The sequence below is a fragment of the Nannobrachium achirus genome (assembly GCF_963921795.1).
Source record: "Nannobrachium achirus genome assembly, chromosome: 17".
Classification (NCBI taxonomy): domain Eukaryota; kingdom Metazoa; phylum Chordata; class Actinopteri; order Myctophiformes; family Myctophidae; genus Nannobrachium; species Nannobrachium achirus.
This window is the reverse complement of record NC_137824.1, coordinates 45,292,733-45,314,432: the sequence shown is the minus strand read 5'-3', so window position 1 is coordinate 45,314,432 and position 21,700 is coordinate 45,292,733. Positions and strand designations below refer to the sequence as shown.

At 41.5% G+C, this 21,700-nt stretch overlaps 1 protein-coding gene across 1 annotated transcript in view; it reads right to left on the bottom strand.

Annotated features, from left to right (window-relative positions):
- The window catches only part of LOC308302067 (ecto-NOX disulfide-thiol exchanger 2-like), a 126,717-nt gene that overhangs the window by 51,430 nt on the left and 53,587 nt on the right, over positions 1 to 21,700 (bottom strand). The window contains exon 3 of the mRNA XM_080746249.1: positions 5,604 to 5,732. Coding sequence (XP_080602375.1) covers positions 5,604 to 5,732 — 129 coding nt within the window. The remainder of the gene's footprint in view (positions 1 to 5,603; positions 5,733 to 21,700) is intronic.

Here is a 21,700-nt window from a genome sequence, read left to right as displayed (position 1 = left end):
TGCTCATGCTTATAGGAAGGCGGGGAGGGTTCGGAATGGGGCTTCGGAAGGGGGGTGTTAGAAGTGGGGGTGACTGTGTGTCTGTGTTTTGGCATAATACTGTGTATTTCTGTGCTTCCGGGTCAAAATGACCCGAACAGCACTTAAGGTTCAAAAAATATGAGGGGGGTGTAGCATGGGTGTAGTGCAAAAATATTTTTTTTACATGTTCATCTCAGAAGAATCTTTAAGGCCAGTGAGTTTCAGGTGGAAACATTTTTAACTTCTACCTTTTTTTTCCAAATGAAAATGTAAAACGGGTCAAAATGACCCGAACAGCACTTAAGGGTTAAACTGCAATTGAACTAAGATTTATAAGAGAAAACTATTCTTGCAGAGGGTATAAAGCATCATGTCAGAATGAGTCTTCATAGATGGAGACTAAAGTGATGCAGCTCAACCTCACATTAAAAATGGAGACATAAATCGACCGGGTTTAACTTAATGTTACTTACTGGCGACAAGTTCAGAGTGGACTGATGAGTTGTGAACCTCATGCATCATAGTAAATGCTTCCTGAGCTTGTAATGAGCTTGGATAAATAATAAACCTTCAATGAAGCTTCAGCGTTTTTTCCTTAATCTCCCCTCTTGATTAAACCAACGTCAGTGGAATGACATCAGTCTGGATGGAGTGGTGCTCAGTTCTTTTCTCATGTATGCAGAACGCTGCATGTATTAATTGATCTGCATTATAGTGGAATTTAGCAGCCTATATTCACCTTATCCCTGGCCACGCCCACCGAGGTAGGGGAGTGGGGGGGAATGGGTTTGGAAAACATTTTTGGCACAGAATCAAATGTTGTATGGTCATGACTCACCAGGTTCCTGGCTTAAAATAATGTATTCAAATATTTTCGGAAAATCTCTCTGGGAATAATTTATGGGCTTTCGATTGGTGGCACCACAAAATGGCCACCACTGCTATGCCCTACACAGGTGTACACTGTTTGACTTGTTTGATCCAGCATCCAGCCTGTAGGTCTGGGATGTGTGTGTCTTTTAGCTGTTCATCGGCTTCTTTCTCATCAGTGTGGCTGCTCCTGTATGACCCTTGGTGTAAACTCACTCCATCGATTACAACCCAGTTTCACTGTTTGGAGATAGTTGGGAGAGTCTAATGCCTAATCCGTCTTTTCAAGTGGTTAGGGAGTGTACCACATGGGCTCTAAAGTCCTTAGTTTGATTTTCGGCCGGACGGACCATTTGGTGCATGTCACTCCCTACCCTGTTTCTCCGTGTTTCCTGTCTCTTTCCACTGTACCTTGTCAAATAAATGCTCAAGAAAGCCAAAAGTACTTTCCAGTTCTGTACAGAATACTAGCTACTGTATTGTGGTTGTCACAGAGTGCTGGTAAGTGGTGGGTTCACGGTTCGAGCCAGACGGAGGGTGAGAGCTGAACATCAAGTGCTGCCAGGAGCCTGTGATCTGCCCCCACTTGAAGCTGGGAGAGCCTGCATTTACAACCAACCACTGCTATCTTTACCTGCCCCTCCGAAAAGGAGAGAGAGGGGAAGAGATTGAGTGGATATGGAAGGGAGGTTATCATGCCTCATTGGAGAGTTCTGCAGAACAAGTTTCGATTTACTTTTTCATTTAGAAGCCAGTGTAGCCTTAAGGGATGAGACCACAGCCACTGTGCCATCTTGTCAGAAACCCAGACGAGTGTCAGTCTATAATCAGCCTCTGTCTGCCATCTTATGGATGTGTGAGTGCCTGGTTTTGTGTGTGTGTGTGTGTGTGTGTGTGTGTGTGTGTGTGTGTGTGTGTGTGTGTGTGTGTCTGAATGAGAGCAGACGTGATTCTCCAGTCCTCAGACTGATAATAGAGTCAGAACTCCATCTCGCTGACACAGCTCAGCCTGTTCATTTCAATACAGTCACTCCTAATGGCAAACGCAGCCAAACGTGGGAATGTACAATATCAGCCTACAAGTCCCCAGAAGCAGAGTTCTCTACAGAAAACATTGACAACCTAGCTGACAACGTACTACATGACCCTACCGCTTATAAATGGGTCAGTGACGTGACGCCCCAAAAAATGTGTTTTTAAAAAAACTTTAAATTGCAGGCATAAAAGTTATTTACTTTTGTTCTACTCACTCTCAACCTTATGGAAATACATTTTGTTTTTAGATATTTTATTGGAATCAGACTTTATTCAGCAGTTTGTTGTACTTGTGCCTAAAATCGTCATATGGTGTGACATGAAAATAATTGTTCATAAAATGAAAATGGAGTACATCTTTCTTAAGTTACTCACTTTATCAAAGTCCTTTATCATAACTAACCAGTGATCCACTATAGTTTTTTGAAAATTAATTATATCTGTATATTTTTTTCATAATCGACACTCTGTGTGAGGCCCATGTTCATGATCTTACAACATATTTTAAATGTATTCTGTCAAAACTTTCTCTAAAATTACACAAATATTTGTGACTCTTCCTGATAATATTCTCTATGTAATCCATAAACATTTTTTTGGTTTAATCATTAATAAAGGTATGATTTCTCACTATTTGGAATGTCACACCAAATGATTTAGTGTCACACCGTATGATCATATCTTCATGTGTCAAAGCAAACTGTGTTTTAACCTACCTATTAGTGAGTACTGAACTGAACTACTGATTGATTAAACAATTACCCAGGATAACATGGCCTTAATATTTCTGAACAGGATATTATTGTAGGGCTTTAACATGGGATAAGAAAGAATTGTAGTAGTAGATGGATGATGAGGATGTGCACAGGAATGCTACGCACACCTAAGTCTTCTGCCGGCCCACGGCAGAAGGATCCTAAAGGGACAATAAGGCGCATAGCCACACTTGGAGCCAAGGCATTGAAGGCAACATTTTATTAACACCAATTAGTGGAAACAGAACTCAGCATTCAGGTAAATTGGTTTTTTCCGAAGTCTCCTGAACTTGAACACAGCATTTTGTGTTGAACAAATGTAATTAGGAATCATGACATTACACCACATCTCCACTAGCTAAAGAGTGCTGGGTTGCGCAACTCCGAAAATAGCTGATCTACAAGCTCTCGCAGCACAACGTGTTGAGAGCTTGTAGATCAGCTATTTTCGCTAGTTTTGTCTCGGGTCCTACCTTAACACTGTCCACTGTCCAGTCCAGTGAGTGAAAGTACAAAAGTATTAGATCAGATTAGATTATACATTTAGACTGTATTGTACATCAGCCAGTCGTATTTGGTGAGGGTAGCAAACCGGCTGCCTTGTTGCGGTTCTGCTATGCCACAGACAACCTCCTGCTCTTCGTAGAAAATGCAGTCTCGCCCCTTTGGCTCCTCTCTCCTTGCTGGGTCATTGTTTAGTTTCTCCCTGTACTTTCTCGTTCTCTCAGCACTTGTCATTTTCCAGCTGACAAAAGAAAATGCAATGTATAGTTTAAGACAAAGAGAAAATATTGTTTAGATTGAAACAATATGTTAAGGTTTCTGTGAAGGGGTTTCTGCTCTGTCTGATGAATTTGAAGTATCACTGAATGAAGCTAAATTACATTTTATGTAAAAATGTTTAAAACAAATGTTTAAATGTACAAAAGAAACATGGAACTTTGTTATTTGTTGTTATATCTGTAGTTAAATACAGTATAAATCATATGGTGTGACAGTCAAGTCATATGGTGTGACAAGCAGACATGTCACACCATATGATTAAGTGTCACACCATATTACTGTTTTCTCCATTTAGGTTTACCTTGAGGCTACTATGTACACATTAGCATGCTAACAGCATGCTAGCTATAACAAAGCAGCCTAGATCTACATGGAAATATGACCAAAACTTCAAATAACTTAAGCTTTTTTTAAAGAAAAGGTGTCACACCAAAAGACATCCAGAATGGTGAGTTTGTCAACGTTTCAACAAGATGGCATTTCATGAAAATGTTAAAATCATAACTCACCTCAGACACCTGTCTTGCAGTTGTGCTGGGAGTGCTGAATAGCCTTACAGAAGAAGGACCTCTCTAGCCAATAGGTGTCCAAATAATTGCCTGTTTAATTTTTCCAAACTAGTGTCACACCAAATGATTTTGGGTTGGGGGACAAAATGTTTTTGATCAGAAATGACTGAAAACATTATGCTTTGACTTTGAAAAGATATAGGCTCAAAATAGACATTTTTTTTAGCCTAAATTCATTTTCAAATGATTTTTAGCAATTCTTTTTCTTAGTTTTATTCAAGTTCCCACTTTGAGAAACAAGGTCAGGACAGTCACACCATATGAGTTTTGCCATGTTTGGTTGAAGATTCTGAAGAAATGAGGAATGAAATGTTTTAATCTTGAGTAAGTTCACATAAAGCTTAATGTCCTGCACAATATTCAGAAGGTTTTTGACAAATATATTTTTTATTTATACATGTTTGACACCGAGGACAGCGAAAACGTTACGTCACGTCACCCACCCAAATACAGATTTTCAAAACAACGTCCGACAGTACAATACATGCAGATCAAATACTGATCCTGCTGTTAATGGTAGAATATTAGACTTTGTCCACATGTGTCGCCTCTTCCGACACATGTGTTATACCGGTATAAGCTTATGACTGGCTTTGTGTGTTTGTCTATCTGTAGTACAAACACCTGCTGATTCAATTATATGATTAACTGATGAAAACACAAGCAGGGCTTTAGCGCCACTTAAACACACACACACACACACACACACACACACACACACACACACACACACACACACACACACACACACACACACACACACACACACACCGAGAGCATGTGTGTGCACACAGACTCTTACAGTATATGCACCCACGCACATGCAGGAAGGCAAAGTGTGAACGCACGCACAACGCACACTAGGGGTGTAACAATACATTTTAACAGCGATACGATACGCCTCACGATACATGGTTGACGATACATGGACGATATTGGTTCATTTTTGCCGATACAATACGACTCAATGATTTAAAATGCAGCAGCTGCCATTTTGATCTTTTATTTCAAGTCACTGTACCGCAGCCTAATGAAATGAATTGGATTTAACACTGTTTAACACTGTAGCTGAATGAGATAAACTCATCAAAGGCACTGCTACACCGGGTGTGTTTTTTTGTTAAGCTGGTAGATTGGAAGAACTCATAGCAGTATAATGAAGTATAATGGTCCTTAATCACGTGAATCATGTCATAATAGGTGAATACATTCAGCAAAAATAGAAGATAATATAAGCTTTTTGCGAAGCATGTTGAGCTTGTAGACGGGCTATTTCCAGCAAAGGGATTTGGTGTGAAGGGGGAAAAGGGAGAGGGGTATGAACTACTGGGGGGCCCGGTCAACGAAATATTGGGTTTAAGTGGATAAATAATAAGGAGCATTTGGTTTGACTATAGAAAAAACTTCCATGGGTTAAACATAATGAATGCATGTAAATCTAGGCTTGTCTTCAGACTTAAGTGTTCAAAGAAATGTCACTATTGTTTTTTTGGGAAGTAGGGTTCACCCCACCATCTCCGATCCTGCACTTTGTAAATGGCTCTGGATTAAGAGTGTCAGCTGAATGTACCTGGCATGAGAGGCTGTCCATTCATGTTCATGCTGGGAGCCATGCCCAGGTTGTTCATGGCTGTAGCCCAGGCACCCGGGTCTGACATGGGCATCGTCATAGAGTTGGAGTCCATGCTATGGATCCCTTCTGGGGCGGGGAGGGGGAGAGAGAGAGAGAGAGAGAGAGAGAGAGAGAGAGAGAGAGAGAGAGAGAGAGAGAGAGAGAGAGAGAGATTAGATTAAGGTTTACAAACTTAGTATGACAAATAGCTTAAATAGCCAATCTATAAACTCTGCGATAACTCATTGTTAAGTGTTACCCCCTTGGTGTATGTCACAGCACGATTGGAGAAGCTGTCACAGATTGAAAGAGGTGCACTCGAGCCTGACAACAACAACAAAATTAGCAGCTACACTACGCTAGAAGGAACCACTTCGAAGGGAGGTAGTCCCTTCGAAGTGGTCTGAAAATGAAATCAAACTTCATTCTGAATAAGTATATTTTGTGATTATTTAATTAATGTGTGAGGAAAAACATTATTGCTACAGGAATCCTCTGGGTCCCACCGGGCTCCCGAGGCTGGGGTCTACCGGGAGCTGCAGTGTTTCCTTGTTTTCGGACACCGTCAGAGGCACGCTGAATGAAAGGAGAGCAAGTCGCCGGGCCGAACGTGGTGATGTCACCTTCACCGTCCGAGTTACGTACCGATAGTGACAGAATCGTAAATTATTTCCCCCCTAGTCTCTGCACCCCCCGACACGTCAACACGCTTATCCCAGCAACAATATGGTTAGCCGCTTAGCTTTAGCGCCGGTTAGTAGGCCGGGAGTGTGTCGCCTCCGTGGAGTGTGTAACCTCCGTGGGGTGAGTAGCGATAGTACCTGCCGACGCTCATATAATTTATGATTTTTATTTCACTGTTGTGACAGATCAGGTATCAATGGGTGGGCTGATCACAATCAGAGTGAATTGATCACAATATATGACAGGGAGTGTGCCCGTGGGTGGATCTTTTTCCAATCTGACAATTTATTCAATCTTACTGTGACATATATTAACATGCCCAAAATAGGGATTCCAGGTTGAAAGTGGTTAAAATATCATATTGAACCATTATCTAACCACAAATGGAAGGATTCGTTGAAGTGCAATATAATGGCAAAGATGGAACTGCATCACTAAGAGGAGACAGAGAGAGACTGAGGATAAGTGACTCATTGTGTCAGAATGGATTGAGAGATGAGAGGAGTGTCCCAGTAGAAGGAAAAGACACTGACCTCTCCTTCACTGCTGAATTTTAAACTGCTGAGAGGTTAATCTACTTGGCCTCAATGGCCTGTCTTACTGATCTTTGACCTGCACTGACCAGACCCGCAATATGTGCTACTAAATGCTATCCTAGATCAAAACAAACTCACTCACACTCACGCACTTACACAGCAACACGTACAAACAAAATAACTAACTGTGTGTTAGTTATTTTGTCAATTGATTCCTTTACATCTGGAGGCCAGAATAAGAAAATACTGCAGCTTGAAAATCATGATTATCATGTACTGTACGAGTGCAACTACTATACACACGTCATCGAATAATAGGCATGTTTATCCCCAATTTCTGCAAATACTGTAAATTGTGATGTGCTGTGAACTTGTAGATCTGCCATTTTCACAATTTTTAAATACAAATAAAAATAAATTAATCCTCCCTAAATGATACAACGCGTTGTGAACTTGGAGGTCTGCTATTTTTTTATTTTAATGAGATCAGTCATTTCTTATAATTGATCAAAATTGTTCTATTAACGGTTGCACCCCTATTATCATGGCAGTAAGCAAAACTGATGATGCCATTGCTGAGGAATGTTGACGCTGAATCTGAGGAAAATTAAAAGCCTCCAGCTCGTCCCCACAAAACACACACATCACCATCCATCATTTGAAGTCTCAGGGGTTCTTTGTTTTTTTGTGTGTCGCATAATGTAAAGCAAAGACATTCAGATCCTGATGGCAAAAATCTAAGGTCACGTTTCAGTGCCTCTCAATGCTCCTCTATTTCACAGCTCTAAACGTAACAATATCAGCAAGACAAACAAGGCGCAAACGTGGCAAAATCATATTGTATGTCTTAAGCATCTTAGGTCGTTCAGTGTTGTCTAAGTGCTGATCCACGCTGTCATAGGCTGCAAAGGAGTTCTGCTAGTGTCTAAACCTTTTGCTGCATCATGGAGGCGCCACGATGATAGACAAGACACATCAAGACAACATGAGACGGCAACTAAAGGGAGGGCAATTTGCTCACAGAAACTTATACTTAACATTTTCCAACTTCTTTTTACTCACTGCATCGCACTGCAGTTCATTTCTGAGTTCTCCTAACTTTCACTATAAAGTAAGCTTGAATTTCCCTTACTTTAATCATTCAAACTTAATTTATTTTCTCTGAAATACATTGGTTTTAGAGCGGCACCAAAATGGTCATGACTTCACCATCTGACTATTTTACCCCTGCCGGTGCCTCTGGTCACAGGTAGACTCAATTAAAGTCGCTCAGGTTGAGGAGTGCCTCGCTGCATGCATGGCAGAAATCTCACAGTGGATGTCTTCCCATGTCTCACCTGAAGCTTAACACAGATAAGGCTGAACTTCTCTTATCCTCAGGTAAGTCCTGCCCCATGCAGGATCTCATTATTTCCATCTACAACTCCCTGGTGGCGTATGTTCCAACTGCCAAGGGCCTGGGAGTTGTCCTGGAAAGTCAGCTGTCCTTCAAGGCACAGATTGCAGCGGCCACTTGACTCCAATCTGAGGGTTTACACTTTCTAACATCCTGGGAAAACAATCTATCAGATGTTAGGAAGGAGCTCCTTACTCAGGCCTCAGTCATCTCAGAGCTTGACAACTGCAATTCACTCCCTAATTGGCCTCCCAGCATGCTCACTTGCCCACAGTCAAGCACACTTCAGGAAAAGCTTTGTCGTGTTTGGGTAAAGCTCTTCCCGCATTGCGGTGGAAGCAGTTTAAACTAAACGTGCCTTCATTGAAAATGTCATCAAAAGCACCCCCAGCAGCCAGAATAGGTCATTTATCAATGCGTCTCAAAATGGCTTAGAACGTGCAGACTGCAGAGAGAAAAAACAGAATAAAATGTCCACTTTAAGCCCCTCCAAATGATCCAGAATGCCGCAGCACACTTGGACTTCAACCAGACAAAACTTTCACATGTACCCCATTTTCCACTCCCTTCATAGGCTTCTGGTTGCTGCCCGCACTCAGCACAGATGCAGGATACAAAGCAACCAAACACAATATGGCAATTGTAAATTGTAAAATGTAACTCACTGTCTGACGAGGTGGATATTCTGGATAATAATCACAATTTTACCCTTTTCACATTGCACAGTGTGCCATGTAATGATGATTATATACTGTAAGACAGGCACAATCATATGGTGTGCAAGGACTTTAATTGTTTCCTCAGGTTGACCTCTTCCTCTGATGGACGTGTAAATTGCCGTCTGACTGTGAGTGTCTGGCTGAGCCAAGCTGCCCTCCCTCACATCAAAACTACACACCACTGTTAATAAGGATGAGGCCACTACACGCTGTGTGTGTGTGTGTGTGTGTGTGTGTGTGTGGTGAAAAAACCTTCATTTCAGTGAACGAACAATTTCGCTCATGTTAATGATCCGTTCAAATGATTCGTTCACGTTCACCGTTCAGTAGCACTATTGTCTAGTGGAAGACACTATTGTGGAGCATTATTATTATGTTGTGTGTACAGCCCGCCCTCCCGTCCTGTGTATGGGGGAGGGGATGGGGGCATGAATGAAAGCGTGAACGTAACAGTTTCAGGAAGGGAACGATTTTGTTACTGTTCACGGCAATGAACTACCGGTAGTTCTTTTGAACCAATCAATGATGAACGACCCATCATTAGTGTGTGCGTGTGTGTGTGTGTGTGTGTGTGTGTGTGTGTGTATGTGTGTGTGTGTGTGTGTGTGTGTGTGTGTGTGTGTGTGTGCGCGCGCGCGCGTGTGTGTGTGTTATAATACAAGTATTCCTGGAGTTGGTAGGCAGGTGTACATTACAGTAAATAAACTGTAAATGCGTACCAATACTTTCTCCCCTCTCATCTCCTGAGTCACTTAGTTAAACATATGTCAGTGGCGCGTGATTCTAAATGCCACTGGGGTAGATGGATAACCACGCCCCCGGTAATCCGAACGCCGCACCCGACCACCGCGATTGGCTGGCTGTACTTCCTGGCCGTGTACTGTGTGTTCTGCTGCTGTCGCGCTGCTGTCACATAACGCTAGTGTGTTTACTGTGTTAAGAAGGCTAAATACTTGCTGGCCACAATGCTATATTGCTAAAAAGAATGTATGAATACGCGGAGGCCGCGGTCTTGTTCTCCGTTTGTCAAAACGACAAATGCGCGTGTCTGTTCTTACTGGCCGACCACACTACTGCTTAAATTAAGCCAGCAGAGAAGCACATGTGGCGAAATATCATCATCATCATCATCACCATCATCGCGTCGTGTCTGTCTGTCTGTCAACAGTCCACTCCAACAACAGAGAAGTGTGTTTTTGAATTTTTTTCATCGGTCGGTCGGCCAGTAAGAACAGACACGCGCATTTGTCATTTTGACAAACGGAGCCTTCTTAACACAGTAAACACACTAGCGTTATGTGACAGCAGCAGAACACACAGTACACGGCAGCACAGCCAGCCAATCGCGACGGTCGGGCGGCGTTCAGATTACCGGGGGCGTGGTTATCCATCTACCCCAGTGGCATTTAGAATCACGCATCAGTGGCTATTTGGGTCAGTTTCCAAGACTGTCAAGAGATACACAAATTACGAATTTCAGAACCTATACGTAGGTGCGTGCGTGCGCTTGTAATGTTACCTTTTGTAGAGACAGGGACGGGGTGGGGGTGCACTGGGTGCAGATTCAAATGCATGTATTTTAAACAGGCTTTACATTGCTTATAAAGTCATGATGTTACACAGTAGGTGGTGACATCAACTGTTTAAAGTTGGTAATCTAAAATACTAAGAAGGGACTTTGTATAGGTAATCTCCGCACACGCTCCAGGTCAAGTGCCAATGCCTTGGTGTTGTTCATCACACAGGCTACCCTTGGCCTCATTCCTGTGCATTTGTTGCTCCCGGTCATTTAAGCAATAAGGTTCACCCACCGGCCACAGGATTCTCTGCTCTCTGTACCACTTGCTAGGGCTGCCTCTTATTAACCTCCAGTTATCCAACTCTCCCATAGGAGCCCACACAGAGACAGAGACACAGAGACACACACAGAGAGAGAGAGATAGAGAGATAGAGAGAGAGAGAGATAGAGAGAGAGAGAGAGAGAGAGAGAGAGAGAGAGAGAGAGAGAGAGAGAGAGAGAGAGAGAGATTCTCAGGCCCTGACTGAACTTGGAGCCAAGAACCTTTGAGAATGAATGAACACAATCATATTATTACTGGATATTCATGTCCACAAAGTATATGCTGCCTAAACCTGTAATTAGTGAATGATACAATGTCTGCACTGAATAGGAAATGAAGGGAAGCAACACGGATCAGCTCCAGTGAAAGCAACACATCTGCTTGCAAACATGGGTGCAAGCAAGGATTCCAGGACCCGAGCAACCAAGCTGTGGAAGATATGTAAGGACTTCTGTACACATGTGTCAACTACTATATGCATCATGTACGTGGTGTTTCCCTGGTGTTTGAATGAGTCTTTATAAATCAGATTCTAACTAAACCTCCTAACTCCATCGGCTCCTCAAACTGTGGGTCAAAACAAACCAACCAACTCAAACTTTTGAGTTTTTTTTCCCCGTCATTGATTAGAATGATGAAGTCAGACGGCTCTCCACATTAATGGTCAAAAGCCTCCTGACTCCACTTGAGCTGTATTTGGGTAAAGTGTTGACAACACATTCAAGAATCTGACAATGTATAGTCAGTCGCCCTAACAACTTTGATGAGGCAGTATAGTGATGTTCTAAAAAACATGTTGTTATTGTTGTTGTTGTTTTCCTTTCCTGAAAATTATTATTTTGGACATAGCTGGTTTGCAGCATCAGAATAGCTGCTTTAGGACTATTTACTGCTTAATGTGGAGCTGTCAAGGGGAGACAAAGTGGCTGCATATTTGACATTTGCAACAAAATATTACATCTGTTCTTCATTTACATTTTAGATTAATTCAACCCCAGATCCACAATGAAACCATACAGAGCAAGTAAAACAACAACAACCACCACCTCAATAGAGGGTATGCACGTCCACTGGGACCCGCCCCCCTAATCTAGACTGAGTGGCAAAACATTGAGCAGCATGGAGCATTGCATGGAGTTTGGAAGTGCTAGTTGCAAATCACTCAACGGTCCTGCATACCACCTGTTTCTAATTTGCAAATAATGCAGGAGGCAGCAGGATGTTGAGTTGTTGAAAACGAGTGCTTCCAAACTCTGACACATGGAAAAATAAAAACCTGCACAGAATGTCTTGACAGAAAGTAGCTCATAACATGCCTATGGTGGATTTTTATGAAACAAAAACTTTGCAGATAGAAAGAGGATAATTCAAGCTTTCAGTACAGCCGCAATGTTGGTGAGTTAACTTTGTTTAATACAATCAGATAGGACTTTTCTGTTTGGATGTATGGGCTGTCAATGGCAGAAATTAGTTTTTTGCCACTCAGTAGGCGTGTTCCCACATAACTTCCAGCAACAGTGATGTCACGCGCATACCCTCTATTATATGTAATTACCTTTTGAAGAGCAGGACATGTTCTGATTATTCTTTCCCTAGATCACAATTACCTGCATTTAAGCCAACCGAAGCACCCACTGGAGGTGACTTGATCGCTTTTATTGAGACATTCATTTGCACCGCAAGTTACTTACAGTATACTGTATATTCGTCCATCTCTGTCCACTGTGTGTGTGTGTGTGTGTGTGTGTGTGTGTGTGTGTGTGTGTGTGTGTGTGTGTGTGTGTGTGTGTGTGTGTGTGTGTGTGTGTGTATTGGGGGTTGAAAACCACCCTTTTGACACAGAGAGAAGACAGCAGGATTATAACGACAGTAGAGACTAAGAAAATTTAAAAGGGTGCACATAAATTAGATAAATAATATAAATAAGCATATTTGAGTCCATGCGCTGACTGTTATGAAGACGTTAGCCTACTAGCCCTGGAACTTGTCTGTGCTATGAAAGTGTTATGAAAGTTATAAAGTGTAAAAAAATAAAAACCTGGTTCATTATGAGACCATGGCAGACTGCCACAGTCTAGGTAATTAATGGGAAATAGTGAAATCCTTTCCCATACAGCTGACACATACAAATTAGTCCTTTCCCATACAGTCGAATAATAACGCTGACATGAACCAACAAATTACAACCGTCATGAACCCTACAAGTCTTAATGAGCTAAATGCTTCATTAGCATTCCCTAAAGGAGACTCACTTTTTCATTTCAAACATGTTAAAATCATTGGCGGAAATGTCCTTTCTTTCTGCACAAGTGCACATTGCCGATGCTAACTAATTTGCTTTACAGTAACGTGTCATATAAAAAGTTTAAAACATGGAATTCAATATATATATTTTTACCTTCATCTACGTATCTAGAGTATGGCACTAGCACAAGTATTGTGGTGGGGGTTCTTGTTGAGTATACTGGCATGCAGCAGCATGTCATGAGTCTGTGCCAGAGGGAGAAACATCCATAGCTACACAGAAGCAGAGATTTCCCCTGTTTGAGCCATGGTCAGACATCTGCTTCAGACGCACCAATTTATGAGAAAAAGTGGTAAACATTGCTGAAACATTGTAGGTGCTGAAGCTTGTGAAGTCAGATGCATGTCCAGCAAGGTAACATGAGAAATGGATGCATCTGATTGGCTTGCATTTAAGATGCGCTGACTACAACGCATCTACAGTATTGCAGTTGTCTGACCGTAGCTTTATTGCGCTTTAGAGGGATGACAAACAGAAAGTTGGAAAGAGAGAGGGAGGGACAGAGATCCCACACAGTGATTTGACTTAAACGTTTCAATAGTACTCGATGCTTGATGAACTTGGTCGACACCTTTTGAATTCCTCGGCTCTTGAGGGGCAACAGACAAAACCTCTTCACCCTCTACAATTACTCTAATCACCATTGATGAACACATCCGGAAACCAGGCATTATTGACAACTACAAGCAGCAGGATTAAACGTGAGTGATTCGTTTTCAAGAGGGCGTTGATTGGTCAATTGATCCCAATGATTTAACAGAAGGGAAGGAAGACTCCTAAATGTACTCTACGCTACCAAGATGCCCACTGTGCCCACTGACATCCCTTCTTTATCCAAAGAGACATAATCCAATTACAGATGAAGTAGAGACCACCCTCTTATCACAGCCACTCCCTGTTCTCAATCACTTTGAGTTTCGACCACACCCTCACTCACTAATTAGCCACTCACCATTCACAATCACCCGTATCCACTGCACCTGCACCTGCCTCCACTCATCACAGCCAATCCTTGTTGCAATCAACACAGTATAAATACACCTGCGTTCTCTCGACGAGTGATGGGCAATCCCGTTCATTTCAGTTCACGTTCACCGTTCATAGCGCGATCGTCCCATGAAAAACACAATCGCGGGAGCGTTTTTATTTACGTTGCGAGTACAGCCCGCCCTCCTGTCCTGTGGGACTATTAGGGGGAGGGGGCGAACGAAAGTGTAAACGACACATTTCAGCGATTTGAACTAATCGTTCGCGAGTCTTACTAATGATTCGATACTTATGAACGAATCACTCATGAACGACACATCACTACTCTCGACAGGCTTGTTTGTTCTGCTTCTCTACAGACCGAACATGGGTTGTGAATACTGCGCTTGTAGACCCGGCTATGTCTGCTATTCATTGCTTTCAAGTTTTTCGTCCTCCTCCACCCCAAACCTCCTCTTTCCTCCTCGATTCTGCTCTTCTTCCTTCTGTCTCTATTTCTCTAGGAATCCAGGCGGGCAGTGACGGAGCAGACACCTTATGACTCCTGTTGGGCTTGAAAACCAGAGCTGTGCAGTCTCTCTATGACTGGCACACTCCAATACACTGCTCAGCAGGATGCCATATTATTATAGAAACTACTTTGTCTTTCTTTCATGTTTGCCTCTTATCACCTCATTCATAACAGAGGTGGTTGTTTCATTTTGATGTGTGATTATACCCTTTGCACCTTCATAACACTGCAGTGTGCCATAAGAGAGCCCAACGTCAATCCGAAATACTTGGTCATGGCCAGCCAGCCTGCTGCCACCACAGTCAATATTGATGTTGTGTATTAGAGCCTAATATGCAGTGTGACACCATATATGAGAGAATGTTAAAGTTTATTGCCAGCGACAGTACCCAAGGACCTGAGGTATAATTGACATTCTGATCAATTCTGTGACGAGAGGAGGAGAGGACATATTTCCTAATGTGAGATGTGTCTACCTATTGACAAGCACACCACAAGTGAGATTTTCCTGCAAACACAATTAAGTATACACATTAGATTAGAATCTCAAACTTAACAGAATTATGATCAACAGTGGGGGCAAGGCTGTTGGCCAGTAGAGTGTGACAGTAGGAATGCGACGAAATAAAATAAAATCTCCATGAAAGCTTAGTAGATCGGGCATCTAGTACGGATGCCTCCTGAGCGCCTTCCTAGGAAGGTTCTCGATGCACGTCCCACTGGGAGGAGACCCCGTGGCAGACCAAAGACCAGATGAAAGGATTATATATCCAAACTGGCCTGGGAACGCCTCAGTATACTCCCAGAGGGAGTGGAGGAAGTTGCTCAGGATAAGAAACTCTGGAAGTCTCAGTTGGAACTGTTACCCCCGCGACCCGATTCCGGATAAGCGGTTGAAGATGGATGGATGGATGGATGGATGAATTCAAGACTTCCTGGGGTGTATAATTGATAGAATATAAGTAGTGTTTTGGGTGAACTACTCATTTAAGTTCTTTAACCCCAATACTTTTGTACTTTTACTCAAGTACATTTTAAATACCGAACTTGTACTTGTAACACACTATTTCTAGAATAGGCTATTGATACTTTTACTCAAAGTAAAACATTTGAGTACTTCTCCCATTACTGCATGGTTAGGCGGGATGTCGTTTTCTACCTCCTGACATGCAGGTTAAAAATATATGCAGATTTATGAGGGAGCTTTGGGTGAAAAAGCTCCTGTGGGGTTTTCTGTGTCCTCTTCCTGCCACGGTGTCTTGTCTCTTCACACTAGCTGGCATTATGGATCAAACGCCACAGAACCATGACAACCAGCAGCAGCTTCTTCCTACTTCTACTGTGCTGTATGTGTCAGCACAGCACTTTTTTACTTTGAGTTATGATTGTCTAAATGTTTGCTTTAGCCAAAAGTATTGCCTGTTACAATAGCACGTAAACACACACACAGGAACACAAATGTTAAAAACGGAAGCGCTGCACAGAATTAAACTTGTCTAAAATTAAAGTATAATTTCTGCTTCCAAAACGAAATAAAATACTTAAAACATCAAACATAGTTTTTTTTTTTAGGTAAAATCAGAGTAAAGATTAAAGTTAACAAAGCCAGCATTATACTGTATACACTATGGACATCTTCTACAATATGCAGATCATCTCTAATAACATTAGACCCCTGATAGCATGTATCTGCAAGGCCTCAAGTGCAGGTCAAGCTCAACTATCAAGCTAAAGAGAATTTTGAGCTTTGGAATTCATAAAACCACTATAAACATCAGTAAGACCCTTGTGTAAAAAAACAAAGTTCTTTAAGTGCAGTACTTAAGTGCAGTACATCACAATCAATTCACCACTTCCACCTCGTCAACTGCAGTCAAAACCAACTCGTCGCAGTCAAATCAGAACTTAAGGTAGGCTAAGTGATTTCACTCAAGTTTCAGTTTTCATGTAGGTGACAGGCGGGGGCCTTCCTCCAATCATGATCAAGTGGGGACAGGCCTTGGTGCGCTTGCGCATAAAGCCCACCCCCACTCAACTATGATTGGAGGAAGGCCTCACTCTATCCTGATTGGAGGTCTAAAGAATGCTATTAGAAAATATCAGAGACTCTATTGCTAGTTTTAGTTAACCATAATAACCTTGCTCCCGTGCAGTGTGTTATCGCTCCCAGACAGATTCATTGTTTCAGAGACTGACTGACTGGGGAGAGCTTGATGGACCCCATTAATGAGATGACCTCCAGTTTGAGTCAGAGCAGGAGATATGAGCAGATATGGAAAGATATGGCCAGCCAAGAGATAAACAGCTTTGAACAGGCTCCTGGAGGCAACTAAAATTACTACAGCCATTCTCCATTAGTCATTGCCTTCATATATCACTGGATACACATTCATTTCGGTGCAAAAACACCAACAGATATATATATATATATATATATATATATATATATATATATATATATATATATATATTTATTTATTTATTTTTAAGCTAGCCTTTTGCTCATTGGGGGTGCTCTACTCTATGTATTGTAGTGTAGTGACTTACACATAATTGTATATCTATATATAATATTTGCTAAGGCCAAGTTTGGGTTTGTAAGTTTCATGTTTTTGCATCAAGTTCCATGGTAAGAGATGAAATGGCCAGGCTAAAACAAAATAAAATCTCACAACTGAAATAATTTGCATCCTGTTGTCCTGTTATGTGGTTTGTGAGAAAATGTGAAAGAAGTCTCCCGCACTAGCGCTGATTCCTAAATAATGTGTAAAACACAAAATGTAAAATTATCTTTTAGTAATATGGTCCTGCTGTTCTACTGTACATACTTCTCTCACCATGCAAAGGAATCACATACTGATGCTTTAACCTTTGCTTTTGAAATACACAAGAAAATGCTTCTAAACATATTGATAGTTTGATCACTTCAAATGCTCTAATCTTTAAAAAATAATTAACGAAAATAGCTCTCAATCTACCAGCTCTCAATGCGTCTGCGATGCACTGAGAGCTTGTAGATAGGCTAGTATCGCTGCGCAAGCTTCCATAGAAGAATGTTAATCCAAATGACTGAAATCAGTCGTGGAGAGACTGAGAACTTTAATCCATGTGTCAGACAGAGTAATTGCACACTGCATGTATCTCTCTGTGTCCACCTCCTCTCTCTCTGTATGTGTCAACAGGCACTATGTTTAGAATAGAACAGACAGACATGCAGCTAGCTGCACTATGATGTTTGACTTGTTGGCATTTCAGTCTGGAGTGTTGAGATGATGTTGTCATCGGCTAGTTAGTAGATCTTATACATGTTGCCACACGGAAACCTTGTACCTGATTGGCTAGTTCCGGTCCATAGACATACAGTATCCCGCAGCCGGGAGAGATGATTGGTCTACGATTATTAATTCACAAAAATGACATGAATTGCAGTAATTGGCCTGCTGACAGTGTGCACAAGAAATATGGCACTGTAGGGTCTAGTTATTGAAATTAGTTGTGTGTGCACGTGCACACACACACACACACACACACACACACACACACACACACACACACACACACACACACACACACACACACACACACACACACACACACACATTAACACCAACGTGATAATGTTCTTAATTACTACATTGAGGAGAAGGCCTTTGAAGAGGAGCCAAGAAGACTGCTGCCTGAAATTCATTTGTAAACCGAGATGGAAAAAATGTATGTAATTAAATCAATGAGTAAATTACAGTTGGCTTCATCAAAACGAATTTGCTTCATCATCCCCTGTTGACCTCATTTCATCTTACAATCACATTAATTACAATTTTAATTTTTTCATATTTGCTTAATTAACTCATTGGATCATGTTACTTTCACATTAAAACCGCGTACCCTGATGTTCAGGATATTTATGCAACTTAACGAGCAACTTAACGAGTCCCTACATTTCTGTTAAGGTCACACAGAACTCCTTCTCATCTCCACAACAATTTACAGTAATGAAATGATCCCAAGGTTGACAACATGCTTCATTTCCTACTTCCAGAGTCATTTGTGGCATAAAGCACATTCCCAGGTAAAAAGATTGTAAGTAAGTAAGGTAGGTGAACGTCTAAGTTGTGCAGTCTCATGATTGCAGTTAAAAAGATAGAAAGAGTCAACTACAACATATCCCCCCCACCGCCTATAGCTTCCTCGTGTCCTGCTGGCTGCAACCCACGTCTGACACAGCCCTAGATAGGCAACCCAGCCTGGCGAAGATGCCACTTTTCTAGTTAAAGGGATATTTCACTTTCAAAAAAACTTTTTGTCATTTTATCATCTAATCAGGCTCTTGGGAACACCCAGGACAGTTTTTGAATTTCTTCATTCAGTATTTAGATATTTGATAATTAATTTCCCCCTTCCAGGACCTTCCTATACAAACCCATTATAACTTCAAACTCCATTCTAACCATGATAGATTCAATGAAAACAACGGACCTTTTTTCTGGAGACTCCTGACACCACCCGAATATGTGAGCATTTATTTTTTATAATCTTTTATTGTATTTAATACTTTTCATTTCCCCAAAAGATGAATAGAAATCAATGAAAAATGTTATCGAAAAAACATGGCCTGCTCATGTATTCGGACGGTGTCAGGAGTCAAAAAAAGGACAGTTGTTTTCATTGAATCTAGTATCATGGTTAAAATGGAGTTTGAAGTTATAATGGGTTTGTATAGGAAGGTCCAGGAAGGGTGGAGATGGGGGAAAATTTATATCAAATATCTAAATACTGAATGAAGAAATTCAAAAACTGTCCTGGGGGTTCCCAAAAGCCTGATTAGACGATAAAATGACAAAAAGCTTTTTTGAAAGTGAAATATCCGTTTAAGTAACTGAGGCTAAAAGGCACATTCTTCCAACACACTCGAAAGACAGAACAGATAATGACCGATTCATTCTACAGCCCACATGACATACAGTAGGTCAACCACCAAGCACCTCACAGCATGGAACATGGTGGTTTTGGCCTCATGAGTCTCATAACACTCAATCACAAGTAGGGAGTCTGAGATGTAGTTCTGCCAATCCCCATATTTCCCAGCCACACTCACACCATTAGACAGGTTCTGTGGACAGCGGTCAGGATGTTTTAAGATATTTAGCGCTTTGTCTCACAGCTAATGCCTTTTAATGTGATCCATTAACCAGCAACAGAAGTATGGTTACATCCTGGAGAACAAACAAGATTATCCAGTAAACCACCCGGATGTGATATGGACGATACGGTTTCATTGCCGGTGAATCCTCCGGTTACAGCGTGAGGTGGGAGGGCAGGAAGTGGAGCTGCGGGGGAGGAAAGTAGGGACCGAAAGTGTTTTATGTATGGGACATAATAGTATGAGAATATCTTCATCAGCAGTTCTAGCACAAATACAAGAGACTCGGAGCAGTGCAATATCTGCTAAATCTATAAGCATGCGTCCAAACGAGCCAGAACGGGCTGAACATTTCAGAAGAATGTGCCCTGGTTTTAGCAGAGTCAGCTGAACAGAGCCGAGTACAGAACTGGGTTACAGAAGAAGAATGATTCCCCGAATCCCTGTGGTGCCAGTAGCCTCCAGCCTCCAAGATCAGTAAACCCCACACTGTATCTTAAATGAAAAAACAACCAGATGATTCAAGTGGAGTTAGCCAGCGGTGTAGTTTAATGTGAGAGTATAGTGGTCTATTTACCAACTGAACTTGAACTGAAGAGTATGAGCACAGTCTTTACTTTTAAATTATTAAAATGATATTGGAAGTGGATGTTAGAATAACTCTCAAACCTTTAGATTAAATGAGAAGACAATGTTTGGATTATTTTAATGAATAAAATGTAATTTTCCAAATATAACATACAATTTGGAAGGTTGTCTCCCTGCTCTTCTATTGAGCCAGCGCTGAACGCAAACACTTAAGGTTTAAGACTCGCCAGTATATTTAAGGCATGGGGGAGTGTTCATATGTTACCGTAATTAAGGGCGCAAAGCGGTATTTTCTATTTTGCTCCTGGACTTAAAAAGACTCACCACATAGCGTTAAGACAAGTCTTGAGTGCAACAAGAAATGTTTGGTTCAAAGGACACCACAGTTTTACTCGGCCATTGCTCGGTTTGTCACATTGCAACGTATTGTGAGCTTGAAGATTTTCAAATGGACGAAATGTATGAAGGGCTGAAGTAGTTATTGTATGTTTTGTAATTATCATAAAAATCTAGTAACTAGTAACTAAAGTATTCAAATAATTGAATTGAGTAAAAGTACATTATTTGCCTTTTGAGATGTAGTGGCGTGTATTGAAATACACTGAATGTAAATGTATTGAAAACTGGAAATATTCCACTAATGTAAAAACAATACCTAAAAATTATACTTAAGTATTTGCCTGGCTCCAGCCCCTGAATCAGTAGCCACGGCCATTAACAAATATGTTCGGGCAATGAATAATGGAGTGAAATTAAATGAAAATTCAGGCTGACAGTCAGGCTACTTATGTAAGGTACTTGAGTAAACTTAGTTACTTGGTAACTTAGTTACTTTAAACCACTGACGAGTGATGAACAATAAATTGTTTGGATCGTGCAGCGTGTTTGGTGCCACTGTTTACAGAACGTTCAATGTGGACTCTCACATAAATATCGTTATAGTTATCTTGCTTGGCATGAAAGGTCCTTTTAGCCAAGTCCAAAAACGGCGCTAGAACTGGTACACCCTATACTGGCAAAGTAGCATCATAACTCTCCTTTCCAGGAAAACTATACCCGTGGAGATACAAGGTTCAGAGCCTCAATTTAATCCTGTCCACCAGCTGTTCCTGAGCTGGTGTCATCATGTCACCCTGCTGATAATTACTGCAGCAGCTGAGGGCATCTTATCAGCAGCCGCCAATTCCAACGTGGCAATCATATCAGCGCTAGCCAATTAGAAGCCAAGGAGCTGCTGCAATGGAAGGTCAACATTCCAAGGAACTTTAACTGACCACGCCTCCCTGTCCAGAAAGCTATGGGATGGTAACCTACTGATGATGAAATGATTTGACTTCAGGGATGCTGG